Source organism: Ahaetulla prasina, chromosome 4, assembly GCF_028640845.1.
Source record: "Ahaetulla prasina isolate Xishuangbanna chromosome 4, ASM2864084v1, whole genome shotgun sequence".
In the NCBI taxonomy this organism is placed as follows: Eukaryota; Metazoa; Chordata; class Lepidosauria; order Squamata; family Colubridae; genus Ahaetulla; species Ahaetulla prasina.
The window spans coordinates 115,896,008-115,922,136 of record NC_080542.1 but is presented as its reverse complement, the minus strand read 5'-3'; the positions used below and the strand labels follow the sequence as shown (position 1 = coordinate 115,922,136).

Genomic DNA, 26,129 nt, shown 5'->3' with positions numbered 1-26,129 from the left:
ATGGCGGCCTCGCGGAGGTGCGTGGGAGGGTGGCCTGTCCTCAGCTGTTTCTCAGCTGTTTGGCGGTTAGCGGCGTTTGTTTCCAGCGCCGCTAACTGCATTCATCGAACTATACCCCTCGGACTGAGCCTCACGGCCCCGGGCCCCCAGCTCTTTTACCATCTCCATGTTGATCGCAGGATGAGCGGTGGGGGCCGAACGGCCATGTGGAGGCGTGGGGGGGGCGGCATGTGCCAGCTACGCCACGATGCCCGGACTGCGTTTCTCGGCGTTTTGGCCCTCGCTTCGCTACAAAATCTCCCCTGCTGGCGGTTGAGGCTTGGTGGCCATGTGGAGGCGGCCATGTGGAGATGTGGGGAGGGGGCTACATGTCTTCAGCTGAGGCGGCGCCCATTCATCGGCGCCCTGATTGCACCCCTGGACTACGCCTCCTGGTCTTCTAGTTCCCAGCTCGTCGGACCATCTCCCCCACTGAGTGTGGGGGCGAGTGGTGGACTTGACGACCATGTCGAGGCGTGGGGGCAGGACAGTGTATTTCCCAGCTGATACCGTGGCTACCCATTTACCCCACCCCCTGACCTCCTCCCTGGACTGCTGAAACATCTCTCCTGCAGACGGCATTCTCCGGCCCAGTGGAACATCTGTCCAATGGCCGTTGGATGAGGTTTAGGCCTCTTGATAACCACGGCTGCCGTGCATGGTGCTGGAGGAGGGGTGAGCGACAAAGGACAGCGGACAGGATGAGCCGTAGGAGGGAGATGGTGGTCCGGCTGGATCAACGTTTTCTGTTTTGTTCCTCTAGCCGCAAGACCAACTGCGGCGTTTTTGACGGCAGAATCCTTTGGGGTGTGGCCTGGTTCTGCCAGGAGGGGTGTGGGAGGTGAGGAAGATGGCCCCTTGGATGGCATTTTCAGGTACCCGCGGAGGATGGAGCCGGAGACGAGAGGAACGCCGGAGGCGTTGTGGTCTCTGTTCGATGAGTCCTCCTTTTATAGGGGGGACAATGACGGACAGTGAAGGAGGCAACGGTAGCACCATCTACTTCCCTGAGGGGATTCGGATTATGGAACAGAGCAGTCGTGTTTGGTCCTGGTTGGGTTAAGACGGTTTACGATCTTTTGTCTGTTAATCCACCAGGATATCAATGGACTTTACATCTATCCAGGAAGGACTGCCTGTTCTACTTTTTCCATCTGTTACCGGACCCCGGAAAAACATCTCAGCATAACATCTCAGCTGCTAAAGGGGACGTAGTCAGCTGTCGGTCGATTCCATGCGTTATTCGCCACATGAACTCTTGTGCCTGCGAGGTACCCCTGCCTCGCAGGAATGGCCCTCCACATTACCGAGGGCCGGCCTTATTGATGGGTTTTGGGACCCAGAGTGGTGGCATGCGTCGAGGAAGAATCTTTGGGGTTTTTTAGAAAAGGATTTTTTAAAGGGGGGGAGGGATAGGATGGGTGTGGGGGGTAACTCATTGGGGAGGGGTCCAGTTCCCGGGCTTGCTCACGGCGTGACTTTATCGGGTCCGAAGGCAGGGGGGAGGGGTATGTTCCGGGTTTAGAGGATCATTCCATCTGTACGGTAAGTGGGAGGGGCAGGTATGGCAGAAGCGAGGGGCCGCATCGATCTTTGGGAGCACGTGCTCGCTGTTTAAAAGCGATCGCGTGCTCCAGCCCCTCAGACTTCACCCATTCCCCGGGCGGCCAGGATCCTCAGAGCCTGGGCCTCCAGTTGATGTTATGCAATGCACGGTCCGTGGTTAACAAAGCCCCCCTGATTTGTGATCTTATTCAGGGGGAGTCCGCGGACCTTATAGGCATTACAGAGACCTGGTTGGGCACGGAAGGGGGTGTTCCCCTTGTTGAGCTGTGCCCTCTGGGTTTCCGAGCATTTCATCAACCGAGGGCCCAAGGTAGGGGTGGGGGGGTGGCGGTTGTTATTAGGGAAAGTCTACAGCCAAGGGAGTCCACTTGCCTCAGATAGCCGGTTGTGAATCCCTCTTTGTGAGGTGGGGCCATAGGGGTCAGATGGGCTTGTTGATCACGTACCTGGCTCCTTGCTGCATGACTACAGCCCTGCCCGAGCTGTTGGAGGTACTGGCCAGGGTGGCGGTTGAGACCCCCAGACTTATAGTCATGGGGGATTTCAACTTGCCATCGACCGGCTTGTCATCGACTGCAGCTCAGGAGTTCCAGGCTTCCATGACGGCCTTGGACCTGATTCAAGTAAATGATGGCCCTACGCACATGGGGGGAGGCACGCTGGACCTACTTTATATCTCTGGACAGTGGTTAAATGATCTGGAATTAGATGATTTAGTAACAGAACCGGTGTCATGGTCAGATCATTTCCTCCTCCGCCTGGACTTTCGAACACCCACCACTGCAGGGAGATGGAGTCAATACTTTGGTTCCCTCCCAGGCGCCTGATGGAACCCGAGAGGTTCCTGACGGAGCTTGGGCCATTTCCTAAGGATCTGGCCCACGGCACGGCTGAAGAACTAGTTGCGGCCTGGGAACAGGCCGCGGCTGGGGCTTTGGACCGTGTCGTGCCTTTGCGGCCTCTGACCCGGCGCAGATCTCATCCGGCCCCTTGGTTCTCCGAGGGGCTGAGGGAGATGAAACGCCGGAGAAGATGCCTAGAGAGTACTTGGAGGTCCAGTCGCTCCGAAGCTGATCGGACACTAGTTAGGTCCTATTCTAGGACCTACCTAGTGGCAATGAGGGAGGCGAGGCGTTCCTACGCTTCCCCCCTCATTGCGTCAGCAGATAACCGCCCGGCCACCCTGTTTCGGGTGACCCGCTCTCTCCTTCATCAGGAGGTGCAGGATGACCCTTTGCAGGGACATGCCGAGGAGTTTAGTGGTTATCTATACGATAAAATCGCTCAGCTCTGGGATGGTCTGGACCGAAATTGGGATGATCCAAGCGAGAGGGAGGAGGCACGTCTTGTCGAGTTTGTTTGGGATGAGTTTGATCTTGTGACTCCCGAGGATGTGGACAGGTTGTTGGGGAGGCTCCACGCCACCACATGTTTACTGGACCCGTGTCCTTCCTGGCTGGTGCTGGCCATTCAGGAGGTGACACGAGGCTGGCTCCAGGGGATTATCAACGCTTCTTTGTTGGAAGGGGTTTTCCCTGCCGCCTTGAAAGAGGCGGTGGTGAGACCCCTCCTCAAGAAGCCCTCCCTGGACCCAGTTATTTTGGGTAATTATCGTCCGGTCTCCAACCTTCGCTTCGTTGCGAAGGTTGTTGAGAGTGTTGTGGCACGTCAATTACCCCAATACCTGGAGGAATCTGTCTATCTAGACCCGTTCCAGTCCGGCTTCCGACCCGGATACAGCACGGAGACAGCTTTGGTCGCGTTGGTGGATGATCTCTGGAGGGACAGGGACAGGGGTTACTCCTCTGCCCTGATCCTATTAGACCTCTCAGCGGCTTTTGATACCATTGACCATGGTATCCTGCTGCGCTGGCTGGGGGGATTGGAAGTGGGAGGCACCGTTTATCGGTGGTTCTCCTCCTATCTCTCCGACCGGTCGCAGATGGTGTTGACAGGGGGACAGAGGTCGGCCGCGAGGTGCCTCACTTGTGGGGTGCCACAGGGGTCGATTCTCTCACCCCTTCTGTTCAACATCTATATGAAGCCGCTGGGTGAGATCATCAGTGGCTTTGGGGTGAGATACTAGCTGTACGCTGACGATACTCAGCTGTACTTTTCCACCCCAGGCCAACCCAACGAAGCTGTTGAAGTGCTGTCCCGGTGTTTGGAAGCCGTACGGGTCTGGATGGGGAGGAACAGGCTCAAGCTTAATCCCTCCAAGACGGAGTGGCTGTGGATGCCGGCACCCCGATTCAGTCAGCTGCAGCCGCAGCTGACTGTTGGAGGCGAGTTATTGGCCCCAAAGGATAGGGTGCGCAACTTGGGTGTTCTCCTGGATGAACGGCTGTCGTTTGAAGATCATTTGACGGCCGTCTCCAGGAGGGCCTTTCACCAGGTTCGCCTGGTTCGTCAGTTGCGCCCCTTCCTTGATCGGGATGCCTTGTGCACAGTCACTCATGCGCCTGCTACCTCCGCTTGGATTATTGTAATGCTCTCTACATGGGGCTCCCCTTGAGGTGCACCCGGAGGCTTCAGTTAGTCCAGAATGCAGCTGCGCGGGTGATAGAGGGAGCTTCACGTAGCTCCCATGTAACACCACTCCTGCGCAGACTGCACTGGCTACCTGTGGTCTTCCAGGTGCACTTTAAGGTTTTGGTTACTACCTTTAAAGCGCTCCATGGCTTAGGGCCTGGGTACTTACGGGACCGCCTGCTGTTACCTCATGCCTCCCACCGACCCGTACGCTCACACAGAGAGGGACTTCTCAGGGTGCCGTCCACCAAGCAATGTCGGCTGGCGGCCCCCAGGGGTAGATCCTTCTCTGTGGGGGCTCCTATCCTCTGGAACGAGCTTCCCCCGGGCTTACGACAAATACCTGACCTTCGGACCTTCCGCCGCGAATTAAAAACACATTTATTTATTCGCACGGGGCTGGCTTAAATTTTATTGGTTTTAAATTTTTTATTATTAATTTTTAGTGGGTTTTAGTTTTTATGTTCCAAATTTTTAGGCCAATTATGTAATAAGTTTTTTAATTCGTATTTTAATTGTATATTAACATTGTTTGTTTTATCTTGGCTGTACACTGCCCTGAGTCCTTCGGGAGAAGGGCGGTATAAAAATTGAATAAATAATAATAATAATAATAATAATAATAATAATAATAATAATAATAATAATAATAATAATAATAATAATAATAATAATTTGGGGAAGCCCTTGACCCCATCTGGATTAAGACCAAAGGCAAAGGCAAAACCATGCCTTCTGTTTACCAGAGGGGGGACAGAAGATTCTCATCATATTTTAAGAGGCAATCCTTTTGTACTCCAGAGTTGGGAGTTGAATATCACCAATTCCAGAGGCCATATTCTGGCAGACAGGTCAGACAGACGAAGAGATCTGAGTTCCAGAGCCGTCACCAGTTTCAGGGCAAGCGGAGCAGGAAGTCACCCCTATCATCGTTCAAGATAACACTAAGGCTGTTCCATATCTGGGCGGTTGACTCAGCCTCCATTTCCATCAGTGGGAGGCTACTACATCAGACAAATGGGTACTCAGCACAGTGCGATCAGGTTTGGCTCTGGAATTTCTCTCCATCCTCCCCCCAAGTTTTTTATCAAATGCCCTGTATCCAGGGATGTATTCAAAAGAAGCCTGATGGACTCAGCAATTCAACACTGCTGGAGATCCAAGCAATTCAACGTGTCCGTCAGGAGGAGCAGGGACAGGGCTTTTATTCAATACTGTTCTTGGTGCAAAAGAGTTCTGGGGGGTGCAGAGCTATTTTAGACCTCAAACATCTGAACAAGCATCTGGAGTACAAATGCTTCAAAATGCAGTCACTCCAATCAATTCTGGGGAGTACCCGTATATACTCGAGTATAAGCCGACCCGAATATAAGCTGAGGTACCTAATTTTACCACAAAAAAACTGGGAAAAACTATTGACTCGAGTATAAGCCTAGGGTGGGAAATGAGGCAGCTACTGGTCAATGTAAAAAATAAAGATAGAGCCAAGTAAAATAACATGAATATTTATTTGAACGAAAAACAATAAAAGTGCAAAAGTGCAAAATGTTCGGCGCTCATTTTTATTATGCAGCGCCCCCTGCTGGACATCTATCAAAAATACAGTATCTTTTAAAAGTACATCGAGACGTAGACTCGAGTATAAGCCGAGGGGGCCGCTTTTCAGCACAAAAAACGTGCTGAAAAACTCGGCTTATACTCGAGTATATACGGTATATGACAGGGCGACTTTCTCACCTCCATAGATCTCACAGAGGCATATCTCCATTTACCCATCAGACCTGCTCACAACAGTTCCTCCATTTCTCATATGCAGAAAGGCACTACCAATACAGGGCCATGCCATTCAGCCTGTCCTCAGTGCCAAGAGCATTTACAAAGATATTGGCAACTTTGGCGGCTCACCTTCGATCCATACAAATCAGTGTCCAATGTTACCTGGATGACATCCTGATTCAGTCCTCATCAGCAGTTCAGGCAGAGACAGACCTAAGGATCATGATCCAGATCCTACAAGATCATGGCTTTTCAATAAGCAATAGGAAAAGTCAATTTTCTCTAAACACAAGATTGATTCATCTGGGAGCCATAATACACACATCCGTATGCGTGGTTTTTCTATCTCCAGAGAGACTGGACAGCTTGCAACAACTAGCAAGACACATCATGGACATGGGCACAGTACCACTTGCAACTCCTAGAGAAGATGATGTTGTGCATTTCCATCGTACTGTGGGCACGACTGCACGCCAGGTTTCTCTTGCCCTTCCATTGTTCAGGCAGAAGCAACTCTCAGGTCAGGGTAAGAGTCCCCCTACAGGTACTGCAGTCCCTTCGGTGGTGGAGGTCATAGGCTCTCACCAGAGGATGCCTGTTCAGGAAGCCAGACCGTCTGACCATCACGATGGACGCCAGCCTGTATGGTTGGGGGGCCCATTGCCAATCACAGATTGTACAGGGCCGGTGGACCCAGGCAGACTGGGTCTCACAAGATCAATTGGCTGGAGCTTAGGGCAGTTCATCTGGCCCTCAAGAGTTTCAAGGGAGCCATATTTTGGTCTTAACAGACAACATGACAGCCAAGGCCCACATCAATTGTCAAGGGGGGGCTGATTCCAGGTCCCTCATGACAGTGGCAGATTATCTGGGGCACTGGGCAGAGAGATATCTCCAGTCCATAAGGGCAGAGCACATCTCTAGGGCTCTGAATGTGCAGGCAGATTGTCTCAGCAGGATGACAGTGGACCATTCAGAGTGGCATCTGCACCACTCACTTTTTCAGGAGCTGTCAGTTCATTATGGCCAGTTCTAGATCTCTTCGCCTCCCTAGAAAACACTCACCTGCCGAGGTTCTTCAGCAGGTTGAGGTCACGGGGGGCCCTTCGCAGTCCTTGGCCTCGGGGTCTTTTATACATCTTTCCTTCCCTACCCATGCTTCCAGCAGTCATCAGGAAGGTACTCATGGAAAAGGTGGAGGTGATCCTGATAGCTCCCTATTTGCCCAGGAGACCATGGTTTGTCAACCTGGTCCATCTGTCAGTGAGACAGCCCTGGAAGATACCTCAGGATATCCCTCAGCCGGGGGGCCTTGGTCCATCCGGAGCAATGTTTTATTGAAAGGTAAAAGTTTGCATTTGGCATGCTTTTGATTGCTGTTGTATGCATGCTAATAATTTTTCTAACCTTGGCTCATACTTTGTAAGTTTGAGAGCAATACATGCAGCACTCAGTCATCTGTTAGTCCAGGGGTGTCAAACTCAATTTCAATGAAGGCCACATCAGGATTGTGGTTGACTTTGGGGGCCGGGGTGATCATGGCCAGCTCCCACTGCTGCTATGCTTGCTTTCCTTGGCCAGGTTGCTGATGGTGTGTGTGGGAGAGAAAAGTATGTGGGTCAGAGGGAGGCCCATTCTCTCTCCTTATGAGGAGACCTGGCTCTGTAACCAAAGCATCCTCAGTGATAGGATGGGAGACACCAAGAGAGGTCAGGAGGAGGGGACAAAGGGATGGCAAAAGGCAGCAAAATGCAAAAGGTGAAACATTTCCCGATACCTCCTCGCCTTGTGATCAAATGCCATTTTTGCTATTAGTTTGTGGCCACTTAAAAGACTGAGAACAAACCAGGCTCAGTTTATCCTATGCTTGAATTTCATGGGGGTGTCCACAGACTACAGTATAGCAAAACTGTCAGAATGTTGACTCTGATAGTTGATCAGAGCTCCTCTGTTTTTTATGTGCAACAGCTTAGCATTTTAAAACAGATTTAAGTTAGTTGCGTTTGTATTAATACATAATCATTAAAAGGGCTCTCCTGTAGGGACCCTGCCATTGTCTAATTCGGCCTGGAAATATAGCAAAGGAAACTATTTTTCCGCACTTGCTTTGTCCTGTTTTCCCCACTGGAAATAGCTGTTTGCAACACACAAGAGGGGATACTTTCCTAAGAGCTCACAATTCAAGAATACCAATGTGCACATGAGGTATCTCAGAGTGGGAAAGGCCTAGTGATAGAACAGGCCCTCAAGGCCTCCCCAACCCACTAAGATACCTCATGCTTGCGAATTGTTAACAAGTTAATGAGTGGAAAGCGAAAGTGATACTTTCAGCGTTTGTCTGCAGTTGGTAATTTGCATGTTACTTGCTGCTTTAACTCTTTAACTCTTTGCTGCCTGCTGATAGAATCTAGGGAGATTTTTAAATATTGCTTTAAAAGACTGTGTTTTTTAGAAGTTAAGAAGATTTAAAGTGAATATTAAGTTGGAAATAAATAAATAAATAATTTTATAGAAGATGGCAGCCAAACAATTAAAGTCTACTGTAACAAAGAGCTCTGGAACTTTATCAGCTGGTGCCTCTCCAGCTCATACAGCAGAGACTAGAACATTGAATTTAGAGGCGTTACAAGAGAACTTAAAAGGCTTTATAGAAGAAAAATTTAAAGTAATAACTGATGAGATGTCTGAAATGAAAGAGCAGATATCAGAAATTCAAGTGGGAAATAAAGAAGTTAAAGAAGGATTTGTAATGGCAGTACAAAGTTTGGCAACGAATGTGATTTTATTAGAAGAGGAGGTTGCAGAAATTAAGCAACATAATTCAAAATTAGAAAATAAAATGGATGAATTTCAAAGTAAAATGGAAAAAACAGAGGATGAAATAGTTTTGATACAATATAGAAATATGGAATTTGCTCTTAGAATCCGAGGTTTGAAAGAAAATAAGGAAGAGAATTTAAGGGAAATTTTTTCTGAAGTATTTGCTGAGATATTAGCAGCTCGTCCAGCAGATGTGGCTTATCAAATTGATAGGACACTCAAAGTATCAAATTTGGCAGAGATGGCAAAAATCTCCGCTTACTTGAAAGACTATACACTAGAAAAATATATTTTAGAATGGAAAATGTGGATTGATTATATTCAAAATAAGTATCAGATAAAAAAATATCGAATAGTATATGAGTAAATTTAGGAAATATTTTGTACTAGATATATTTTTGAAGGAGAGGGGAATTGAGAGTGTGACTAAGTGTGGTGTGACTAGAGATTATAATTTAGGAATTATTTTAGATTATGATTGTTAGTTTTGATACCCTGCATTTTGTTCTGGGAAGTCGGGGTGGGGGGTGGGGGGTAAGGGGGAGGGGAATTGGGGGGGGTTTGGCAGAGATGGAGTGATGGTTAATGTACAGGGTTAATTGAAGATGTATAAATATAATTAATGCAGGGTCGGGTCTGCCCAGTTACCATTTTAGAACGGTGGGGAGGGAGAAAAGAGAGAGTAGGAGGTAGGAAAGAGGAGAAGAGGGGTAGAAGAGGGAGAAGGAAGGTGTAGGGTGGAGGGAGGAGAGGATGTAGATAAGAGAAGGAGAGGAAGGTTGGAAAGTAGAAGAAGGTAGAAGAGGGAAGAGTGTTAAAAAGGGGGGTGGTGACTGGGCAAGCCCGACTAATTGTATATAACTGTACATTGGATGAACTATTTGATATGATTGTAAAAATAAAACTTTTAGGAAAAAAAAAAAAAAGATACCTCATGCTTACCTTGCAAACATCTGTCTCCTCTCTTGTTTCTCTGTTTCTTTGCCTTTGAGGAAGGGAGAGGAGAGTTGGCTGGGAAATACTTTTCATGCCGAGAATGGATGCTCCTGGGTGCTATAATATCCTACAGACTCAGGCACCCATCCTCTTTTGCAGAGAGTCAGGAAACGTTGATTCTCGGTGCAAAAAGTGTTTCTGGGTTTCTCCCCTCCCACCCAACTACTTTCCACTTAACTACTACTCTGTGCAAATGGAGCTTGCATGTAAATGGGGGGAGAGAGAGAGAGAGAGAGAGAGAGAGAGAGAGAGAGAGAGAGAGAGAGAAAGAGAAATTCAATTTTGTATGTGCGTGGGTGACAACTGAGTAGCAAGGCGGGGGGCAGGGTTGAGTACGAAGCAAGGTGAGGGGGTGTGGAGCTGCCCCCCAATGCCCCACACCGGCTTACCTGAGCACCCTGCCAGCTAGGCACTGAAGCGCTGCAACTGAAGTGCCATCTCTGTCATGCATGCCGTAGGTTCGCCATCATGGGTATAGGGCCTCCTGCTTGGGCAGGGGGTTGGACTAGATGACTTACAAAGTCCCTTCCAACTCTATTATTCTGTTATTCATTAGTTGCTCCTGCTACTTTTTCTCCCAAGAATGTCCACTATAGTTTATAATTCACAGGGATACCATTCTACATAGCAACCGCCAGTGCTTTGTAGCGGCCCCTGCCAACTTGCCCACACTCAGTAGTGCCAAGCTGTAGTTCACCCCCTTACATAGTTCTCGTCCACTGCCCTCCTTATCCTGGTCACATCAGGTCCTTTCTTAACAACCCATGCAGTCACTGGGTTTTCAAGGTCACCGTTGCTAAGCCATGTGATTGTATGACATTGCATTTTATGACCATATCACAGAAATTCTAGTCCCACTGTAACTTTAGGATTATTTGTTCGGTTTTATTCCCCTTGATGAGAGGTGGCTCAGTTGCTAAGACCCTGAGCTTGTCGATAGAAAGGCCAGCAGTTCAGCAGTTCAAATCCCTAGTGCCACGTAATGGGGTGAACTCCCATTACTTGTCCCAGCTTCTGCCAACCTAGCAGTTCAAAAGCACATTAAAAAAAATGCAAGTAGAAAAATAGGGACCACCTTTGGTGGGAAGGTAACTTTGGTCTTTAGTCATGCTGGCCACATGACCATGGAGACATCTTTGGACAGCGCTGCCTCTTCGGCTTTGAAACGGAGATGAGTATTGTCCTCTAGAGTCAGGAACGACTAGCACATATGTACGAGGGGAATCTTTACCTTTACCTTTATTCCCCTTGATAATATAGTTTATATAATACTAAATGGGGATAATATTATGGAAGGGAGGGAGTTAGTTAGTTTTGTCTAAACTGTGTAAGTAGATTATGCTAAAAATGTTCAATTTGCCAACTCCTGCAGGATAGTCCCCAACTAAACTAAGTATACTTTGATGTAGCTTATATGTGAAGCAGACCATTTCCTATTCAATAATCATACTGATTTTTCTTCTCTATTTTTGTTTTATGATTTTGAACACTGTTTAGATTCATGTTTGAATTGGATAACTATATAAATAAATAATTTCTAAATATATAAATAATAGCTGAAGTATTTTGTTCGCAATTAGATTTTTTTTAAAACAAAAGTGTGGCCTTTAATATTTTAATCATGCCAATCTGCGAGTTACAGAGATTTGGTTGATTTATTATGTGCCATTAAGTTGATGCATAGTAATTTATGCCTAGAATGGGAACTCTGGATTGATTTGTTCTATGATTTATTTGCTTGTTTTCTTTGCTGTCTATGAATGCCCTCAAGACATCTTTTCCAACACTAAAGTTCAAGTGCATCAATACTCTTCCTAACTTGCTTCTTCAAATTCTGTCAGGACCAAGCCCAATGACAGCACAGTGAGATCCAAATGAGTCTAGATCTTTATTATATTTGCTTACACTTAATAGACAGAATCTTACCAGACTGAAGCTATAACATTCTAATGTTATAGATACCCTCTCAGTGACTCTAGGCAACTTACATGGATACAAATCCAATATACAAACAATAAAAAGCTAATGCCCCTTACCCCTGTTGTGATTTTAGTTCGATTCCAATAACTGTTTCATGCAAACTGTGTCATTATGCATATACACATTTTGCAACTCAAAGTTGCACACACAAAACAATGTACACCATTTTATTTATAGAATCAAATGCAGAAATTTGCCCTCCAGGTCTATCTAAGTTGAAATCATTTCTTATTTCAACATATTATTAAGGGGAGTTTTCATCATACTATTTGCTCAGGCCCTGTACAGATAGTCTTTGACTTATGATCACAATTAGGACTAGATTTTGGTTGCTAAGCTATGTGGTCGTAAAGTGAGTTATCATGTATTGCTTAATAATGCAACCCCAGCAGTTCCTGCTGCTGTCATTAAGTGAATTTTGCTGGTCGTTGCCGAGGTCCCACTGTAGCCCAACCTAGGATTAATCTATCATCATCCCCAATCTCTCTCTCTTTTTTTAAAATAATTTTTATTTCCATTTTCCAACATCATATTTATGTACAAACTATTATCCATCATTAATCATTAATTTTTATTTATTACTGATTCAGGCCTGCCCGACTGCCACTTCCTTTCTTCACAACCTCCCTCTCTACCCTCTACTACTTTCACATCCTTCATCTCCTTCACTTTACTACTTCCTCTCCTCCTTCTCCACTCCTCCCTTCTTCCACCCTATCTAACCTTCTTATTCCCCTCCTCCTTCTCAACTCTTTCCTACCTACTTTCTTCCCTCCTTCTACTCCTCTCTCCTTTTCTTTCTGAAATGGCAGTCGGGCAGCCCCAGTATCATTTTAAATTTTAATTTCATATCTTCAAACATTACTGTACGTTAATAATCAATCCATGTATCATTTCCCCCCCCTTTCCCCCCTCCCCCCTCCCCCTGGACTTCCCAGAGCAAATACCGGGTATTATGACCAACAATCACAAGCTAAAATATACAAAATATACATAACTTCCCTCCTTCAAAAATTTAAAACTTTAAATCCCCTCACAATAAAAATAAAGAGATAGGAAAGAATAATAAAAAAGAAAGAAGAAAAGAAGCAGTACCAACTTCACATATTACTTCTTCTTACAATCCATTTTTAAAATTAATCCATCTTCTCCAATTCAAATTTTTTCCACTTGTATATTCCTTCAAATTTCATAGGTCCATTTCTTAAATTACAGTCCATCTTCTCGAACTCAAATTTTCATCACTTATATATTTCTTCAATTACTATAACATTTAATGTCCGTTCTTCTTACAATCCATTTTAAAAATTAGTCCATCTTCTAAAATTCAAATTTCCCCCCCACTTGTATATTCCTTCAAATTTCATAAGTCCATTTCTTAAATTACAATCCAACTTCTCAAATTCAAATTCTCATCACTTATATATTTCTTCAATTGTCATAACATTTAATATCCAATCTTCCAATACTACTCCATCAATCAAATATCAGTTCAAATAAGATCTCTCAAATACAATATTTCCAATTAAAACAAATAATCATTTAAACTACATACACAATATAACAGTAAGCAGTTAAAATCATTACATCCACAACATTATCTAAATTCATAACTTTTACTTTCCATCCTTCACAATTAAATAATATCATCCCATAGATTTTACCATACAAATAGCAAATAACAAAAATCCTATAATTTATATCCTAAATAAATCAATTCCAAAAATTAACCATAATCATCATATTCACATCTTAAACATTCCTCCCCTCTCCTATTCTATTTTCCATCATTTCCAAACCAGTTAACTTAGCATCTAACAACAAAGGATTCCCACTCTTTAAAACATTAATATAAAAATGTCTTGCTTTCATGACTGAATTAAGAAAATACTTTCTGCCTCTAAAATTCACTGACAAACCCATTGGAACTTCCCATCTAAAATATATCTGATGTTTCTTAAACTCATCCACTAAAAAAGCAAATTCTCTTCTCTTTCTTAACATTTTAGGAGGAATTTCCTTCATCAATTTTATATCTTGTCCCAATATTTGAAATTTATTTTTATAAAAGGCTTGCAAAATTTCATACCTAATCTTTTTAGTTGTAAAATAAATAACCACATCCCTCGGTACTCTATTTTGTCTTGAATTTATCGTGTTAATTCCACCAAGAATTAACACGATAAATTCTTTCAATATTAATCTCAAAGTCTTCTGGCTCCACACCCTTTATCTGAGCAAAAGCTTGCGTAAAAATCTCTTTTAAATTTTCTTTCCTACTTTGCTTCAACCCCCTCACCCTTATAGCATATTCCATTAATCTATATTGTAATATTACTCTTTCTTCATCTGCCCTATCTACCTTTGCCTGTATATTTTCCATCTTATTATCTAAGTTCCAGTTGTTTTGATTTTTTGAATTTCTTCTATTTTCCTTTGCAACTCTAAATTAGCCGTATTAATTTCTTCAAGATTATCTTCCATCTGAATACAAGAGCTTAATATTTGCGCAATTGCATCCTTTACCATTTTCATTTCCCTCATCCCCAATCTCAATAGGGCGAGGCACTGCATCACCCAACCGATCTTCTCCTCGCTCCCCAGAAGTTCTTTGCAAAGGGATGTTTGGTGTGTTCTCGGTGGTTTATTTTCCCTTGTGTATTTTCGTTTTTGCAACATGAAGCCAGTTCCAGCCGAGCTGACAAGTGTGGTGTACAGCAGCTCAGGGGCTCCTTCCTTCCTTCCTTCCTTCCTTCCTTCCTTCCTTCCTTCCTTCCTTCCTTCCTTCCTTCCTCCCTCCCTCCCTCCCTCCCTCCCTCCCTCCCTCCCTCCCTCCCTTCCTTCCTTCCTTCCTTCCTTCCTTCCTTCCTTCCTTCCTTCCTTCCACATGAAACCAGCCTCAGACCAGCAGCCAAGTTAGATATGTCTTATCAGCAGTGGGATCAAGGGGACAGGAAGATTCCCTAGAAAAGCAGAACACAGAAAGCCAAAAGGACATAGATGGGAAGAATGGGTAGGTGAGTGGAGGTATGTGGGAGTTGCAGTATCCCTGTGGTTATAAGTACATGTGGGCTGCCAAGCACCTGAATTTTAATCACATGACTTCAGGGCCATAACCTCAGGCAAAGCTTGTAAGTCCCTTTGTTTAACACCATTATGACTTTGAATGGTCACTGAACAAATAGTCATAAGTCAAGGATTATCTGTATCAATCAGCATTCAGTATAGAAATTTTGCAAATGGTATTATTACTGGGAGATGCAATGCTAGGATATTTTGGGGTTCCATGCTGAAGAATAGGTAAATGCTCAGTTTCTAGAAAAACGTTCCATGTCTTCCAGTCTTCTTTTTCTTGAGAGAAATGTGTTACATTTAGGATGGAAAATGTCATGTAAGACAAGGCCAAAACAAAAAGAGGAGCAATTTTATGCAGATAAGATCTATTTTCTATCTACTATGCATTGAAAGAGGAAAAAGGGTTCAATTATGAACATTCTGTATAGGTACAATTTAAATAAACTTTCTCCAACCTGTCCCAAAGGAACCTTTTCAAGAGGCAACTGGACTTTCTGGTTTTTCTTTGAAGACGTTTCGCTTCTCATCCAAGAAGCTTCTTCCGCCTCTGAAAAAAAAAAGTGAGGGGAAGCATCTTTGAGACAGCCATGACTTGGATGACTGAGAATCTCCATAGACTTTCTCAAACCTGTCTTCTCCAAAAGTGTTGGACCAAAAACATGTCTTTTTTTGTTTGTTTGTGGTGTCTTTGGTTTGCTTGTACAAACAACAGTAATAAAAAATTAAGCATCTGATGATTGAGGGACTTCTTTCTTAGAAACTGTTAACATTTGATCATTTGCCTTGCTAGCTTTTGCTGCCAAATGATACAAAGTTCTTTTTTTCCAAGAGTTATTTTGCTCAAGCTCTATCAGAAAGATATATTTATAAGTTATTTTATATCATGCTTTGCTTTCCGTTCTTTATTTTAAAAGTTATATATAAAAGTATAAAACATTTCCTCTTAAAAAAGGATGTAAAATACTCTTGTAGAAGATCTTACTTTTAGAAATAACACAAAATGTTTGACTTTGTCATCATTGCAGATTTGGTACAGATGAGCTGAAGAAAGAATTTCTTGCTCCAACAATAGCTGGAGATATTGTGGCTTGCATAGCAGTAAGTGAACCTGGGGCAGGTTCAGATGTTGCAAGTAAGTATAAAACAGTATAAAATTTGCAACCCATTTACAACTGATTATTGATTATTTATTATACAAATTTATGTGGCTACGTAGCATACACATTAGGAACTCTAAGTAGTGAGCAAGAATAAAACCATAATACATTAAATTTAAAAGGGAAGGAAGGAAGGAAGGAAGGAAGGAAGGAAGGAAGGAAGGAAGGAAGGAAGGAAGGAATGGCAATGTCGAGACCTCGGTTAAAAACTCAGACCTATAAACCACACCCAATCATCCCCAGCTCCATTAATATCCTGCCCCATGTACATTTTGCTATTCTTCTAAATAACTTAAGAATACAGAAGTGGTGTCCCTTCTCCTTTCCCACCCCTTTTGGGTTTTGTTTTTTGTTTTTTGCAATAATAACCATACTAATAAAGGAGAATATGTACAGCTCAGGATTGAAATGAGAGGTCCTTGATGCTCTGTAAGTCTATAACACAACTGTGAAGCAGCTTTAAGTGAAATAAAAACACTGGTTTAGAGTGTTAAAGAAAATGTTATTAGATCATCAGCAGCTAGGGAAAGGTGCTTTATCAAAGGCCAGTTAAAACAAATGGAGGAGAAATTATTACAATTTATTTGAATTTGTGTGCTATAATTAATTTTCCTCCGATGGAGTCCTTGGTGCTCTCTGAGCTTACAGATGTTTTGTTATTAGACAACCTATGGACGATTCAGTGAAGTTGTATCTAGTCTCATAACAAAACATCTGTGCACAAACAACCACACTCAGAGAGCATCAAGGACTTCATAGTTCAATCCTGAGCTACAGATATTCTCTTCTATGGTAATTCCTCTCCTCCCCACTAGCTTAAATAATTAGGAAAATGACAATATGCTATTAAATAAGGCCAAGTTTATTTTCTCTTCTTGTACATCCCTCATCTTAGTTATCTGTAGGGTTTATCATTTCCACCTTGACAACTATTAAAATCAAACAATTATCATAACACTTACCCATCTTTCTTTATTGGCCACAGTTCCCTTAAATATTTGTGAAACTTCAGAACTAATGTCTCTGTTTCTTTGTGAAGCAGTGAAAATCTAAGGCGGCTCAGATATAATGTTGATTATTGTCTGCATAAAGCACAATATTTAGTTAATAAAAATAGGGCAATAGGGAGAAAGAAAGCATTTGATTGGATTAAATGGTTCAAAGGAAGTTGGAGAGGCAAAAGAACCACTAAATCGAATTGACTAATTGCCCTGAATTGATATCCAGTAATTTCAAATATTTCTATGTTCATAAGATGCTCTGGATAAAAAAAAAACTAAGACCCATTTATTAAAAACTTTTTTATATATATTAAAAGAAATAGAAATACCTCTCTGGAAAACTCCTATGCATAATTAAAAAAAAAAAGAAATTAGTGGCAACTCCACTTCTAAATATTTTGTGTGTGTGTGTGTGTGTGTGTGTGTGAGAGAGAGAGAGAGAGAGAGAGAGAGAAAGAGAGAGAGACAGAGAGAGACAGAGAGAGAGACAGAGAGGTTCATTTTAAAGGTTAAACCCATCATTTCCAATGTATTTAAAATACATTGGTAGTACTTGTGTTAAGACAGCAATTGAATTTGGGGGTGTTATAGGTGAGCATTGCTGTCATAAAGCATGCCATCATATGATTTCATTGCTTAGTTAGTTGACAACAATCCCAGCATTCCTGGTTTTTGTCAACTAACATGGATTACCGTGAACTGTGGTGGCGCAGTGGTTAGAATGCAGTATTGCAGGATAATTCTGCTGACTGCCGACAGCCAGCAGTTTGACAGTTCAAGTCTCACCGGCTCAAGGTTGACTCAGGAAGCCTTCCATCCTTCCGAGGTTGGTAAAATGAGGATCATGATTATTGGGGAAAATATGCTGACTCCATAAATCACTTAGAGAGGGCTGTAAAGCACTGTGAAGTGGTATATAAGTCTAAGTGCTATTGTTATTACTAACTGGAAGGTGACAGGATTCACAGAAAGGAATGCCATGGGCCTGCTGCAGGAAAGTGTGGGATGCAGGCTCATGAGGGAAGCCCTGAGAATCCTGGGAGAGGTTGTGTTCAACATGGGGGAAATCAGGAGAGGGCTTGGGAGGCAAGGCACAAGCGGCACACAAATGCAAGAATGGTGGGGGGTGGATGGCACAGCAAGGTGTGAGAACAGAAAGAGTGACGAGTGGGTGGTGCAGAGGGAGCACAAGTACAGGGAAACTGGGAATGAGGGAGGAATCTTTAGAGCAACCTATGATCTTCCCGGCTAGCTTCCACTTTGACTTTCCTTGTGAAAATGGCAGTCACACGATTTGCTTGTGGAAGTGGCTCACATTTACCTGCAACTGTAGTAAATGTGAGCCATTTCCAGCTGTCCAAGTGCCAGCTGTCAAGTGCCAGCCAGTTGCCAAATGCATGTGGGAAGTTGGCAGGGATTGCAATCACATGATCATAGAATACCGCAACTTCGTAAATGGGACCCAATTGCCAAGTATTCCAATCTGAATCAAGGACCATTGGGCCACTATGACAGCTGGAACTTCAAGGACCATTCATAAGTACTCGTTTAGTACCATCATCACTTCCTATAGTTGGACTCTTCACATTGCATATCCATTTTTTTCCCCTTGTGTGCATAGATATCAAGACCAAAGCTGTAAGAAAAGGCGATGACTATGTGATAAATGGTAGCAAAATGTGGATCACGAATGGATTTCAGGCAGACTGGATGTGCCTCTTGGCAAACACAAAGGATGGACCACCCCACAAAAATAAATCTCTCCTATGTCTGCCAATGAAGTTGCCTGGTAACAAAGTTAAGATAAATTGATCTCAGAAAAAAAAGTAATATCAAAATGTATAACTTACAAATTAGAGAAGTGGAAGTTCATTTTAACCTCATAAATCATCCTGAGAAATACATCTTCCAAGTGATGACAGTATTTTTAAGCAAAATAGTGTTGGCTGTTAAAATTTGAAAAATGTATATTGTGACTGTGCCTTTCTTAGACTATACAAAATTTTCAAATAACTGTCAGGTTTTTTAAATTAGAAACAAAATTCTTAATTGGAGTTTCACGGTTTTTGGTTTTCTGCTATCTTTAAAAGTTGAAGCAACCAAGCAAATAAGTACTTAAAATTGAAAAAGCCTCAACAACAATTTGATATAATTGATAGTTATTTATTCAAACTTATGGCATAATTAGGTTTTTGTGTGCTACAAAATTATTGCACTACTATTTCTTTGTTAATTGAGATATCAGTAATTAAGAACAGAGTTAAGAAAAAAGAAGAAATTAGGAGGAACAAAAGTATTTTATAGACTACTTCTCCTGTTTCATGCATTTTGCACAATATCTCTCATTAGTTGTAACCTGCTATAGGAGCAGATAAATTAGAATCTGCTACTGATTATAAAATACTACTTGTAAAAATATCAGTGGAAACATCCAAGCAGAAACTGATTAAGGCTATCACTTACAATATTCCAAATGTCATATGATTTATTGATATTAAGGTATTTTGAAATTGTAATCTCTGTTTTCATTACAATTTTATTATTATTCCTAACATGCTGTTATCCTTCCCCTCCCCCTTTCACTGTGGTTGGACACTGGGTTAACATCTTCATTAATTGTTTTCCATTACTCACAAATCTCTTTATACATCAAGTTACTGCTAGCTCTGATCCCATCAGTTTGCATGAATACTTAGGTTCCTTGGCACCAATGTGTGTATCACTTCATACTTGCTCATGTAGAATGACAGTTACTATTTTGACATCCATTTTCCTAATCTGCAGAGATCATTATTGAGTTATTTGCTATTTATTATTGTTTTTAAATCACTCTGAACTATTTAGTATTTTCACCAACTTCACTATTCTCATTCAATTCTTTTATAAATATTTTATAAATCATATATAAATATTTTGAAAGGCATAATTCCTAGAACAGAACCTGCGGGATCCCACTAATTATATCCTCCATTGTGAGAAATATCCATTTATTCCTCCGTATTGTTTTATATTATTTAGCCTGAGGCTTACACACAAGAGAACCTATTATTCCATAGTTCTTAGGCTCAATGAGAATTATTTGATATAGTGACTTACAGGGGTGAGTTCTAAAATTTTTTACTACTAGTTCTGTGGATGTGGCTTATTTTGTGGGCATGGCTTGATGGTCATGTGACACTGGGTGTGGCTTGGCAGTCACGTGACTGGGTGAGAGTGGCTTGGCAATCATGTGACTGGTGGGCGTGGCCAATAACAATAAATAATAAAAATAATAAAGTATACAAAACAATAAGAGGCACCAAAAACCAACTTTCACACTTTACACACAACTGACTCACACACAATGTAAAAGCAGCTGCACTTCACCCAAAATGGCCCCTGCAACAAGCAGGAACTTTACACAACCACAAAAAGCTCAAAAACCAACTTTCACACTTTACACACATGCAACACAACACAACTGACTCTCTCACACACACACACACACAAAATGCCACATACAACTTTGTGAGTTTTTGTGTGTTTGTGTAGAGTGAAATACTACAGAAACACGCCAAATCTCAGAAAGCTGCACTAATATTTTATTTTATTATTTTATTTTATTTTATTTATATTTTTTAGATCAGGGGTCTCCAACCTTAGTAACTTTAAGGTTTGTGGACTTCAACTCCCAGAGTTCCTCAGCCAGCAAAGCAAAGCAAAACAAAGCTGGCTGGGAGTCCACAAGATAAGATTTATCTTATCGTTTTAGATTAAAGCAGCTAAATTTAAAACTTCCTTAACTTTTAATTGCTGTCTAAAAACCCAACTCCTTAAAAGAAACCCAATTAACTATTTTTAATAGTTTACTTACCCAATTGAGGCAGGCAGATTCAGTTGCTTACCGATGAGATAGATTTTAGGCAAGCAGAATCAGTTGCTAGCTGATGCAACAGATTGCAGAAGCCATGGTTTGCGAGCCCGAAAGGAACAGCAATTATAGGTAAGTGGGGAAGGGGGTGATTGGGTGGGTATGGGTGGTTGTAAGAGGTTGTAAAAAAGTGGTTTTAAAAGCCTGTGATGATCAGGAAATTCATCTGGGATCACCAGAGGAAAAAAAGATTTTAAAAGGCTCCTCTGACAATCCCATGAGGCTTGCCTCATAGCAGTCCAGAACCTCTTAAAAGGATTTTTTCTACAAGCTCTTATGTTGAAGACCTTATAGAAAACATGTTTTTTAAAGGTTCTGGTGATCAGGCAATTCAGCTGGGATCACCATAGGAGCCTTTTAAAAACTTTTGTTTTTGCAACCTCTTCGGCCAAGGGAACCGGTTCAGGGGCATGGCCAGCTGGGCATCATTACCGGTTCTGTGAACTTGGCCAGATTTTTGCCAGTGGTTCTTAAGAACCAGTCAGAACCAGTAGCAACACACCACTGGTGAATTATCAAACTTTTTTTAAAAAAAACCTTAGTACATAATGTCTACTGGCTCACCTTCGATGCATGTTTATTAATTCCCTAAAAATATTCATGTAGATGAAATTAGGAAGAGCTATCCCTTTGTGAGCATGTTGGATATCCTTCAGCAAGGCCTATGTCTCAAGGATGACTGTCAAGTTTTTTCCACACTAAGTGCCCAGATAAATATCACTCAGAAATGCCATTAATAATGAAGACATTATGAAGTCAGTTTTCCCAATATGTCTGGGCACTGAACCTGGTGAAGGAAGAAAGGTTAACAATACTATAGTCCCATTTAAATGGGAAAGTTTTATAGCTGCTTCAAAGTCGATAAACCCACTTTGGGAGATTTCATGAGAATTAGTCCTCAGAATCTTGAATGTGTTATTAAGTTCAATTTTAGGGTACTTGTTTCTAACAAGTGGGAGTTCAACTAACATAGGAAGAACAAAAGTACAATTGAGAATGTTCTCTATCTAAAAAAAAACTAACGCTAGATACCACTCAATCTTAATTGCAGACTGTTAGTTAAAAATATAAATGAAATGTTTGGATTAGTGAAGTTGCTTAAAAACAATCAAAGGATTATATTATTAAAAATGTTTCTAAGGTCACTGATGAGTAATTCTGAAGAAAGAAATAAGACTGAAAAGTTTTTCAAATAAACTGCACTGATTAAGCTATGAATGATTTTTTTCAAGTTTTTTGACATTTTTTTTAAAAAAGTGCTATAATACTGGGTTATGCTGCAGTCCCCTTTGGTCTTAGTAAAGCCAGTAATTCTGACATATACCATTAGTCTATGCCATTCCAGTGAAGAAGAATGGGACAATTGCCAATGAAGAGATGGTGAAGCTATGTTTGTGGGCTTTTTAATTTATTAATGATTAAGATTTGATAAAACTAACTCTTTGTATTAATTTTAAAAAATAGGTAGAGCAGACACTGCCCATGTTGCTGATACGGAACAGCATTCCCCTAATAGTGATATCAGGGGTACGCAAACCCCGGTCCATGGACTAGCACCAGTCCGCGGCATGCCAGCAACCGATCTGTGCAAACAAGCAAAGCTACCTGGTATGCAGGCAGCTCCAGTCTGCAGAAAAACCTTTCTCCAATGAACTGGTCCCAGAAAGGTTGGGGTCCACTAATGTATATAATTTAGGAAATACCACTTAAACCTATCTTCTTGTCATCTTTACTTATCATCTTTAAGAAGAACCATCCATCTCCCTCATAGAAGGACTCTGGGGAGTGTACAATAAAATATTAAAACATAAAAACAATGCATAAAATGTAAAAGAGGCAATGAATGTTAAAAAAATAATTAAGAGGTGGGAAGAAGGCTAATCAGCCCCATGGTTATGTGTTCCTCTGCACACACTGAGGCCACAGAGCCATGTTTTTAAACATTTATGGAAGGCCAAGAGAGTGGGTGCCCATCTCCCCTCAAGCAGAGAATGTTCCACATTCCAGGAACTATGGCAGAGGTTTTCCACTTGGACTTTGCCAGTTAGAATTCTTTGGTTGACAGTGTGCAATGCACCTTCCATGCTTGATGGGCTGATGTATCAACATGAAGACAGTTCCATAGGTAACACGGCCCTATGCCATGTAGGGCTTTAAAGATCATAGCCAACACCTTGAATTGGACTCAGAAGCAAACTAGTACCTAATGCAACTTATGCAACAGCGATTATTACATGCACATTCTTTGGGAGCTACATTGGTTACCAGTGAAATTTCTGGATACTTTTCAAGAGTAGCCCCATGTAGAGTGCAATAGTCCAAACAGGAGATGACCAGAGCATGAATCACCAAGTAGAGAGCCTCCCTATACAGGAAAGGGTGTAACTGGCACACAATATGAAGTGGAACAAAGGCCCTCCTAGTGGCCATGAGCTGGACCTGTCACTTTCTATCAACACTAATTGAGATCAAAAGGAGAAGGTGAACAGAAATATGCTTCTCTAAGCTGACCAAATTTATTTTGTTTTGTTTTGTTTTATTTGTTTATTTCATTTTATTTTTATGCCACAGGATAATTCTGGCTTGTTTACTTTAATATTAAAAAGATAAAACTAAATAAAAAATTATATACAATACAAGTAAAATATTATAAAAATATAAATACTCTACCTTAAGTCAAGGCTATCATAATCAATAGTATTAAAAACCACTGGGAGATGCACCACTTCCATTCTGTTCCCACCAGGGAGCATCCATGAAGTACCAGTGCTGTTCCAGTCTCATGTCTGGATTCATATAATTAGTTTTTTCCCCAGGAAGTTTGTCCAAAGATACCTGACAAGCATTATTCAGGGATTCGCACCTGGATTTGTTTAAACTAAAAAAAAGTAAATAATCTTCACAAGCTGCAAATGATTTATTCAAATGTCTTCTCAATATAAATAGCTTATGTTCCTGCTAAGTGATGATCATATGTTAAAGTGATCAAATTTTATACAGTTATCACAGTGCTCTAGTTTTCAGTAATGACCTTTTTCAACTTACCCCTTTTTTGAAAAAAAAAAAAAATAAAGTTGTGGCTCATAGAATGATGTTATGATCCCAGGGCTTCAGGCTGCCCACAAGTAGAGGCCTAGAAAATGACCAAAGTATTTTCAACTTTAAAGAAAGGCCCATGGGGAGATCCAGGAAATTATAGGCCTGTCACTTCAAAAACTGCTAGTAAGGCAAAATTACCAAATATCTGAGACTTGGACCTTGCTTAAGAATGAACAAGCTAGTCTTAAACTGCTTAGAAGACAATAAAATACATTAGAAGAAGTGGCATGATTCTAATAAAGAATAGAATAGAATGGAATAGAATTTTTTATTGGCCAAGTGTGATTGGACACACAAAGAATTTGTCTTGGTGCATATGCTCTCAGTGTACATAAAACAAAAGATACGTTCATCAAGGTACAACATTTACAACACAATTGATGGTCAATATATCAATATAAATAATAAGGATTGCCAGCAACAAAGTTACAGTCATACAGTCTGTAATGTATTTTGAACTTTGAGAGGGAATTTTGGGTGGGAAAATTGCACGTTGCTGATTAGTTGAAGCCTCAACCAAAAGAGTATTTAAAGAGGGGTTTTTGCCGGTTGTTTTTCGCTGGGTCACAATAAACTAAAGAGCTGTTGTCACTCATTGGTCTCCTGCCTCTTCATTGCCCGAACATAACATTGGCGACGAAGGTGGGGTGTTGAGGCAGTGAGATCGAAAGAAAGAGCTGAAGGAACCAGGAATTCAAAAAACCCAGCCAGTTTTCGAAGGCGGAAAATAGCGATGTCCAGCTACACGCCGTCAGCGCCATTCGACCCAGCCAAGGAGAAATGGGGGTCGTACATGGCTCGCTTCGAGTGTTTCCTCGAAGCAAACGAACTACAGGGAGTCTCGGACAATCGGAAGCGAGCATACTTCCTGAGCCACTGCAGTCCAGAGGTCTTCGATACGGCGGAGTCACTCTCAGAGCCAACGCCGGTACAATCGGTACCGTGGCAGACACTACAAACAACACTTCGAGCGCACTATGCACCGGTACCCTCAAAGTTCGTCCAACGTTTCGAATTGAGGCAACGGGTACAGCGAGAAGGCGAATCAATAAGTGTGTACATGGCCACATTGAGGAAAGCCGCAAACCACTGCGAGTACAGAGATTTGGAGGATTCCTTACTTGAACAGCTCATTTGTGGGGTCAGAGACATCAGACTACAACGGCGGCTGCTGTCTAAAAGCAACCTGACTCTAGCGATAGCCCTGGACGAAGCCAGAGCTCATGAGATGTCCACCAAGGCGGCGGAGACCTTGCAAAAGCCAAACGCGCAGGGTGCCGGGACAAAGACTACACCGGTCCACAGTGAGGAAGTCCAGGCCGAATCGGAAGGTGAGGAAGAGGAAGAGGTGTTCCACACCGGTAGGCTGGAGAGAGGTGACCGGGACGAATGTGTGAGTTGTGGGGGGCAACACCAACGGCAAAACTGCAGATTCAAGGACGCGGTTTGTCGGCGGTGTGAATAAAAAGGACACATAGCTCGGGCCTGCCGAGCCCCCAACCTTCCCGCCAAAAATTCAAACCGACCAATCAGAGCGCTGAGCAGCGGCTGCCCGGATTGGTCCATTTAAAAGGGCGGTTAACCCAGACCACTGTGAGAGTGGGCCACGCATCGACACGACTAGAGAAGAAAATATTTACCCAAGTCTACATTGAAGGGGTGCAGTGCCCCATGGAAGTAGACACTGGGTCGTCAATCACAATTATGTCCTGGGACACCATCGTGAGAGACTTGCCAGCGATCGCTAAACGTCAGCTACAAACCCAGAAGCTGAGAGTGCAGGACTACCAGGGGAATCGGATCCCTGTTCGAGGAGCCACATCCGTCCAAGTCAAATATGGACAATTCACAAAGACCCTGCCGATCACCATAGTAAACGGAACTCTACCGAGTTTGCTAGGGTTGGACTGGTTCCGAGCTTTGGGCATGGGAGTGACCGGGGTCCACAGGAGCGACGTCATCCTCAGAGACGAACTACTGAAGGAGTTCGACGACGTATTCAAGGATTGCCTGGGCAAGTACGTGGGGACCCCTATTTCTTTCAACCTTGACCCCCAAGTCGCCCCCATCCGGTTAAAGGCTAGGAGGGTTCCATTCGCCCTAAAGCCTAAAATTGACCGAGAATTGGACAAGCTAGTAAGCCAGGGAATATTAGTCCCCGTCGACCATGCAAAATGG

The 26,129-nt window shown here is 42.6% G+C and overlaps 1 protein-coding gene across 1 annotated transcript in view; it reads left to right on the top strand.

Annotated features, from left to right (window-relative positions):
• The window catches only part of LOC131198614 (probable acyl-CoA dehydrogenase 6), a 71,715-nt gene that overhangs the window by 29,525 nt on the left and 16,061 nt on the right, over nt 1-26,129 (top strand). Inside the window, exons 4-5 of the mRNA XM_058183441.1 lie at nt 15,810-15,916; nt 18,564-18,731. Of these exons, the coding sequence (XP_058039424.1) occupies nt 15,810-15,916; nt 18,564-18,731 (275 nt within the window). The remainder of the gene's footprint in view (nt 1-15,809; nt 15,917-18,563; nt 18,732-26,129) is intronic.